The sequence below is a fragment of the Pleurodeles waltl genome, chromosome 10, assembly GCF_031143425.1.
Source record: "Pleurodeles waltl isolate 20211129_DDA chromosome 10, aPleWal1.hap1.20221129, whole genome shotgun sequence".
NCBI lineage: Eukaryota > Metazoa > Chordata > Amphibia > Caudata > Salamandridae > Pleurodeles > Pleurodeles waltl.
The window spans coordinates 144,525,972-144,534,523 of record NC_090449.1 but is presented as its reverse complement, the minus strand read 5'-3'; the positions used below and the strand labels follow the sequence as shown (position 1 = coordinate 144,534,523).

Genomic DNA, 8,552 nt, shown 5'->3' with positions numbered 1-8,552 from the left:
AGTTAATCCTTCAGCATGAATTGGGATGATCATGTTTTCGAATGCACTTTTAGATGTCTGCTGAACAAATTCAAATAGAAAATGGATATTGTTTTTTTAAAGGCAATTTTAGAAAATGTTTTAAGGGCAGTTCAATATACATACGTCGTTTAGTTACCCTTCAACATGGCCGCCGCGATGGCTTAATAGGTAACCAAAAAATGTTCCGCCCCTCGGAACATATTTCCGGTGTGACGCGCGCTTCCTTTGGGCAGCGTATACGCATGCGGATTGCCCAGAAACCTTTTCGCCAGTGACATCTCTCGCAGTTGAAGATGGCGGAAAAACCAGGTGAGCAGTTTTTAACCGGGCTTCACTTCGCGATAGATGTATTTGGATCTGGGATTAAGGACCTTCCCTGAACACCCCAGGTCTTCTAAAGCTCATGATTTGAAATCCGGGTTGTAACCACTCCCGGGAAGCCTGGAATACACGAAAATAGATTTGCCTTTGGGTCAAGGACTCGCCCTGGTCTCTGCATATGATGGACCGTGAGCTCATACCGAGGTCATTACCTTCCGTTTCCCCTTGACCTGGTTTATGATATTCCTAGCCCAGGTTGAGCACCTTTAGGTTCAATTTACTTTTTTCTTCTAGACGTGATATTCTAGAATAAAATGGTGTTACCGTATACCTTTTTTAAAACAGTTTTACGAATGTATCGCTTGCCCAGGCTGTGTTGAATGTTTCAGTCCTCAATAGATACAGGTCCCTTTCAGTAACTTTAATTTCGGGTGACAAAACTTCATCCAGCAGGCGCTCTTTGGCTTCAATACTTGTTAGATGATTGACTTGAGGCCAAAATACACACATTTTAAAGCATTTCCAATGTGAGATTTGTCTGCAGGTAATGCAGTGTATACAGCTATACGACGAGCGGGTGGTGTGTAGATTGCCGAGACGTTATTTTGAAAGAAAAACATCTTGGTTCCTTATGCATTACTAGAACTTGACCATTACCCTGCACTGATAGGGCAGTGTTTTGTTAGTGAGCCTCTATTCTGACTTGGAACATGTGGTCACATCACGGTACTGAGGTATTTACGGTACTTGCTGATGTGCACCACGCACTAATATCTCAGCTATGAGAGCCGAACACCCACTTTGCAATGAACTCTGCAACCATCAGGGCATTCGGGTAGGTATATGTGTTACTTATTAGTTTTGCAGGGTCTAATACCCATAATATGGCATGTTACCATAGTACACATGGAGCAAAAATGTGTACTTTGTAGGTTATGCCTCCCAATGCCAATAAGATAGACGAGAGCTACCACTAGGCCACATGTTTCCATCACAGTAAGGTAGCTGAAGATGTTAGTGTAACTACTACAAGGTCACCTTTTTCCGTCAGGCAACAAGTTTCAGTACTCATGTAAGACAGCATGGGCCAGTAGCCTCACAGGCTAATGCCCTCTGGTTTAGTCCACCCTGTATTCTAGACGTCAAATGCTCAAGTCTTATTCAATTAGGTTTGATGTTCGTCTTGCTTAGTGTTAAAACACATGCAACTCAACCAGTTTTAACATTTTTTGGCCAATTCAGCCTTTCATTTTCGAAACAGTAGTGTGTTTGCTGTAGTGGAGGTACTATACAATGCAAGTTGCAGGAGAAGTAGGACCAAACAAGAGTACATTTAACATACGTGGATGATAAGAAAAAACGTGATAGATTTGCAGATGGGATTTAGATATGCTATTAGAAGTCCTTGGTCTAGAATATATTGAAGTGAAGCACAATCAATGTATTTTCCTTTCAGTTGAGGTTGTCAAAAATTGAAACGAGCATTTGCAATGCAATGGGTCTCGCATTTGCTCCAGTAAGAGCTATTAGTTTTGTAAATTCCTAACTGGACTTTTCTTGCCACATAAATTGAAAATGAAAAGTAAAACAGTTTACATAAGCAAGTCAATTCAAACCGCCATGGCAGCCGTGAGCGCAAAGGAGAGACACAAAAGGAAAAAGAAGTTTGCTCGCAGTCAAACGTATCTGCAAAAGTGCAATTATCCACGGAACAGGTCGATGGCCGAGGCGGTAACAAAACTGCCCCAAGGGGGACAAACGTAAAGTATTTGTCAATGATAACCAAGGATTTTTGAAAGCCAAGCCCATGAACAAGTGATAGTGATGGGCGTGTGGTGGGCATGGTTAAAAGCCCACAGATAGATGACAACACGTCGGAGCAATTGCACGCTCGACCTAAAAAAGGGGAATCAAAGTTACGTGACTTGCTGGTATTTTCAGAGCCAACTAAGACCTCTGGCTATTTTTTTAAGGACACGGTTGGTGCCATCTGTTGATGCAGTGAAATCTTTTGGGTCAATAGTTGATGCAGCTTCAGAAAAAAAGTTGGAGTGATTTACACCATACATGGCATAAAAACGTTATTCAAGGAAATACCATTACTTGGTTCGGTGTAAATCTGTGCAGTAGTTTTCAAGATATTAGCGTTAGAAACTAAGGTGTCTTGTCAGTCAGCATACAGACAGCTGAACCAGTTAATTGTAGCTAACCCTTGAATCCAGGTTGACAGGCTTTCAGCAAACCCAAATTTTGAAAAATTAATAGGTTCGATTGGGCTAAGAAATTTTTCTCCCATCATCCATTTGCAGATCACCACCCTTAAGTTGGACCTCCGGCCTTGAAGCTTTGCAATTGGCTTGTTGTAACTTGTAGAAAAAAAGCCATATTTTTTATGGGTTCACTAGTCTCTTGGCTCAGTTTGTTCCTCTCAGCGCAGCCACAAAGTCCTGAACTGTTTGGCATCCCAAGGGTGTTCACAGAGCTAGTGACGAGTCCACAGACGCGGTTCATGATGCACAATAGTGGCACACCAGTTTGCTAGTCTGCCATATGTCAAACAGCCGCAAGCAGAGCCTGTTGGAATACTTTCATAGACTGATGTGGTGTACGATAATTATTTAATCAATTCAGTAAAAAACAGGTATAAGTGAAGGTATTATGCTTTGGTTATAACTTCTTAACATACGTTTTAAAAAAGACACAGAAATTTACTCTAAAAAGTGCTTTTATGTTTACAAATTATAGCCAGAAAACCATGGAATGCAGCAACTTCTGCTTAGGATTGCAATCGATAACTCGCACATGCAACCGGTAACTCGTACTCCAAATGCAAAGTTAGTGATCTCAATGTTTACACCAATAAGGAATACAGTTAAATGCATAGGGTAACAAACAAATATGCATTCATAGTCTTCTCTTTCATAGTATTAAGGGTAATATGATATGTAATACAGTTTGATATTTTTAACATCATTTGTAATATCAATGGTGAAGTAATGCGTGTTGCATTTAGTGTGAAACATGCCTTAACTTGAGTGGACAACATGGTGTTCACCTGATACCTCCTTTTTTTGTTTTTCTTTATTCCTCTTTCGTTTGCTAATTGGTGTTTTGAGCATGGGGGACTGCGCAAGGTATATCGCGTTTGTTGGTTACCATAACTTGTGAATTTCAGTGATTTTGTTTGAGACAAAAACATAAGTCAGTTTTTAACAGTTGTGGGTTTTTTACAACATTCTTTTTTTTACGATAAATTTACTTTTCAACCCCGGTAAACACATCTTTTGTTTGTGGGAAGAAGGGGTTGGTGCGGGGCTTGTTCTGCAGCCAGGTCAGTCAACCCTACCTGGTCTGGTTGGATATCCCACCCTTTCACAAAACAGCAGTTGAATCCAGTACCTAAAGTAGCTGCTCACAAAGTCGCAAGTTCCTTTTGACTTGTGAGTCCCAAGGGTGTGGAATTTATTGAAACATCTACTTGTCCATGGGACAGGGTGTGTAGGAAGTTGGCTCTGTATGTGCTATTTCAAAGTAAGGAATAGCATGCACAGAGTCCAAGGGTTCCCCTTAGAGGTAAAATAGTGGTAAAAATAGATAATACTAATGCTCTATTTTGTGGTAGTGTGGTCGAGCAGTAGGCTTATCCAAGGAGTAGTGTTAAGCATTTGTTGTACATACACATAGACAATAAATGAGGTACACACACTCAGAGACAAATCCAGCCAATAGGTTTTTATATAGAAAAATATCTTTTCTTAGTTTATTTTAAGAACCACAGGTTCAAATTTAACATGTAATATCTTGTTCGAAAGGTATTGCAGGTAAGTACTTTAGGAACTTCAAATCATCAAAATTGCATGTATACTTTTCAAGTTATTGTCAAATAGCTGTTTCAAAAGTGGACACTTAGTGCAATTTTCACAGTTCCTGGGGGAGGTAAGTTTTTGTTAGTTTTACCAGGTAAGTAGGACACTTACAGGGTTCAGTTCTTGGTCCAAGGTAGCCCACCGTTGGGGGTTCAGAGCAACCCCAAAGTCACCACACCAGCAGCTCAGGGCCGGTCAGGTGCAGAGTTCAAAGTGGTGCCCAAAACACATAGGCTAGAATGGAGAGAAGGGGGTGCCCCGGTTCCGATCTGCTTGCAGGTAAGTACCCGCGTCTTCGGAGGGCAGACCAGAGGGGTTTTGTAGGGCACCGGGGGGGACACAAGTTGACACAGAAATTTCACCCTCAGCAGCGCGGGGGCGGCCGGGTGCAGTGTAGAAACAAGCGTCGGGTTTGTAATGGAAGTCAATGGGAGATCTAGGGATCTCTTCAGCGCTGCAGGCAGGCAAGGGGGGGATTCCTCGGGGAAACCTCCACTTGGGCGAGGGAGAGGGACTCCTGGGGGTCACTCCTCCAGTGAAAGTCCGGTCCTTCAGGTCCTGGGGGCTGCGGGTGCAGGGTCTCTCCCAGGCGTCGGGACTTTAGGTTCAAAGAGTCGCGGTCAGGGGAAGCCTCGGGATTCCCTCTGCAGGCGGCGCTGTGGGGGACAGGTTTTGGTACTCACAGTATCAGAGTAGTCCTGGGGTCCCTCCTGAGGTGTTGGATCGCCACCAGCCGAGTCGGGGTCGCCGGGTGCAGTGTGGCAAGTCTCACGCTTCTTGCGGGGAGCTTGCAGGGTTCTTTAAAGCTGCTGGAAACAAAGTTGCAGCTTTTCTTTGGAGCAGGTCCGCTGTCCTCGGGAGTTTCTTGTCTTTTCGAAGCAGGGGCAGTCCTCAGAGGATGTCGAGGTCGCTGGTCCCTTTGGAAGGCGTCGCTGGAGCAGGATCTTTGGAAGGCAGGAGACAGGCCGGTGAGTTTCTGGAGCCAAGGCAGTTGTCGTCTTCTGGTCTTCCGCTGCAGGGGTTTTCAGCTAGGCAGTCCTTCTTCTTGTAGTTGCAGGAATCTAATTTTCTAGGGTTCAGGGTAGCCCTTAAATACTAAATTTAAGGGCGTGTTTAGGTCTGGGGGGTTAGTAGCCAATGGCTACTAGCCCTGAGGGTGGGTACACCCTCTTTGTGCCTCCTCCCAAGGGGAGGGGGTCACAATCCTAACCCTATTGGGGGAATCCTCCATCTGCAAGATGGAGGATTTCTAAAAGTTAGAGTCACCTCAGCTCAGGACACCTTAGGGGCTGTCCTGACTGGCCAGTGACTCCTCCTTGTTATTCTCACTATTTTCTCCGGCCTTGCCGCCAAAAGTGGGGCCTGGCCGGAGGGGGCGGGCAACTCCACTAGCTGGAGTGTCCTGCTGGGTTGGCACAAAGGAGGTGAGCCTTTGAGGCTCACCGCCAGGTGTGACAATTCCTGCCTGGGAGAGGTGTTAGCATCTCCACCCAGTGCAGGCTTTGTTACTGGCCTCAGAGTGACAAAGGCACTCTCCCCATGGGGCCAGCAACATGTCTCGGTTTGTGGCAGGCTGCTAAAACTAGTCAGCCTACACAGATAGTCGGTTAAGTTTCAGGGGGCACCTCTAAGGTGCCCTCTGTGGTGTATTTTACAATAAAATGTACACTGGCATCAGTGTGCATTTATTGTGCTGAGAAGTTTGATACCAAACTTCCCAGTTTTCAGTGTAGCCATTATGGTGCTGTGGAGTTCGTGTTTGACATACTCCCAGACCATATACTCTTATGGCTACCCTGCACTTACAATGTCTAAGGTTTTATTTAGACACTGTAGGGGTACCATGCTCATGCACTGGTACCCTCACCTATGGTATAGTGCACCCTGCCTTAGGGCTGTAAGGCCTGCTAGAGGGGTGTCTTACCTATACTGCATAGGCAGTGAGAGGCTGGCATGGCACCCTGAGGGGAGTGCCATGTCGACTTACTCGTTTTGTCCTCACTAGCACACACAAGCTGGCAAGCAGTGTGTCTGTGCAGAGTGAGAGGTCTCCAGGGTGGCATAAGACATGCTGCAGCCCTTAGAGACCTTCCTTGGCATCAGGGCCCTTGGTACTAGAAGTACCAGTTACAAGGGACTTATCTGGATGCCAGGGTCTGCCAATTGTGGATACAAAAGTACAGGTTAGGGAAAGAACACTGGTGCTGGGGCCTGGTTAGCAGGCCTCAGCACACTTTCAATTGTAAACATAGCATCAGCAAAGGCAAAAAGTCAGGGGGCAACCATGCCAAGGAGGCATTTCCTTACACAACCCCCCCCCCAAACGAAAGAGGATGAGACTAACCTTTCCCAAGAGAGTCTTCATTTTCTAAGTGGAAGAACCTGGAAAGGCCATCTGCATTGGCATGGGCAGTCCCAGGTCTGTGTTCCACTATAAAGTCCATTCCCTGTAGGGAGATGGACCACCTCAACAGTTTAGGATTTTCACCTTTCATTTGCATCAGCCATTTGAGAGGTCTGTGGTCAGTTTGAACTAGGAAGTGAGTCCCAAAGAGGTATGGTCTCAGCTTCTTCAGGGACCAAACCACAGCAAAGGCCTCCCTCTCAATGGCACTCCAACGCTGCTCCCTGGGGAGTAACCTCCTGCTAATGAAAGCAACAGGTTGGTCAAGGCCATCATCATTGGTTTGGGACAAAACTGCCCCTATCCCATGTTCAGAGGCATCAGTCTGCACAATGAACTGCTTAGAATAATCTGGAGCTTTGAGAACTGGTGCTGAGCACATTGCCTGTTTCAGGGTGTCAAAGGCCTGTTGGCATTCCACAGTCCAGTTCACTTTCTTGGGCATTTTCTTGGAGGTGAGTTCAGTGAGGGCTGTCACAATGGATCCATATCCCTTCACAAACCTCCTGTAATACCCAGTCAAGCCAAGGAATGCCCTGACTTGAGTCTGGGTTTTTGGAGCTACCCAGTCCAGAATAGTCTGGATCTTGGGTTGGAGTGGCTGAACTTGGCCTCCACCTACAAGGTGTCCCAAGTAAACCACAGTTCCCTGCCCTATCTGGCATTTGGATGCCTTGATAGAGAGGCCTGCAGATTGCAGAGCCTTCAAAACCTTCCTCAGGTGGACCAGGTGATCCTGCCAGGTGGAGCTAAAGACAGCAATATCATCAAGATAAGCTGTGCTAAAGGACTCCAAGCCAGCAAGGACTTGATTCACCAACCTTTGGAAGGTGGCAGGGGCATTCTTTAAACCAAAGGGCATAACAGTAAACTGATAATGCCCATCAGGTGTGGAGAATGCTGTCTTTTCTTTTGCTCCAGGTGCCATTTTTATTTGCCAGTACCCTGCTGTCAAGTCAAAGGTACTTAGAAATTTGGCAGCACCTAATTTATCAATGAGCTCATCAGCTCTTGGAATTGGATGAGCATCTGTCTTGGTGACAGAATTGAGCCCTCTGTAGTCCACACAAAACCTCATCTCTTTCTTTCCATCTGTGGTGTGAGGTTTGGGGACTAAGACCACTGGGCTAGCCCAGGGGCTGTCAGAGCGCTCAATGACTCCCAATTCCAGCATCTTGTGGACTTCCACCTTGATGCTTTCCTTAACATGGTCAGACTGTCTAAAGATTTTGTTCTTGACAGGCATGCTGTCTCCTGTGTCCACCTCATGGGTACACAGGTGTGTCTGACCAGGGGTTAAGGAGAAGAGTTCAGGAAACTGTTGTAGGACTCTCCTACAATCAGCTTGCTGTTGGCCAGAGAGGGTGTCTGAGTAGATCACTCCATCTACTGTGCCATCTTTTGGGTCTGATGACAGAAGATCAGGGAGAGGTTCACTCTCTGCCTCCTGATCCTCATCTGTTACCATCAACAGATTGACATCAGCCCTGTCGTGGAAGAGCTTAAGGCGGTTTACATGGATCACCCTCTTGGGGCTCCTGCTTGTGCCCAGGTCCACCAAGTAGGTGACCTGACTCTTCCTCTCTAGTACTGGGTAAGGGCCACTCCATTTGTCCTGGAGTGCCCTGGGAGCCACAGGCTCCAGAACCCAGACTTTCTGCCCTGGTTGGAACTCAACCAGTGCAGCCTTTTGGTCATACCAAAACTTCTGGAGCTGTTGGCTGGCCTCAAGGTTTTTGGTTGCCTTTTCCATGTACTCTGCCATTCTAGAGCGAAGGCCAAGTACATAGTCCACTATGTCCTGTTTAGGCTCATGGAGAGGTCTCTCCCAGCCTTCTTTAACAAGGGCAAGTGGTCCCCTTACAGGATGACCAAACAGAAGTTCAAAGGGTGAGAACCCTACTCCCTTCTGTGGTACCTCCCTGTAAGCGAAAAGCAGA

The 8,552-nt window shown here is 46.1% G+C and overlaps 1 protein-coding gene across 1 annotated transcript in view; it reads left to right on the top strand.

Annotated features, from left to right (window-relative positions):
- Positions 1–218: 218 nt before the first annotated feature.
- Positions 219–8,552, top strand: part of ATP5MF (ATP synthase membrane subunit f) — a 30,233-nt gene continuing 21,899 nt past the window's right edge. Inside the window, exon 1 of the mRNA XM_069210031.1 lies at positions 219–330. Coding sequence (XP_069066132.1) covers positions 315–330 — 16 coding nt within the window. The 5' untranslated portion in view covers positions 219–314. The remainder of the gene's footprint in view (positions 331–8,552) is intronic.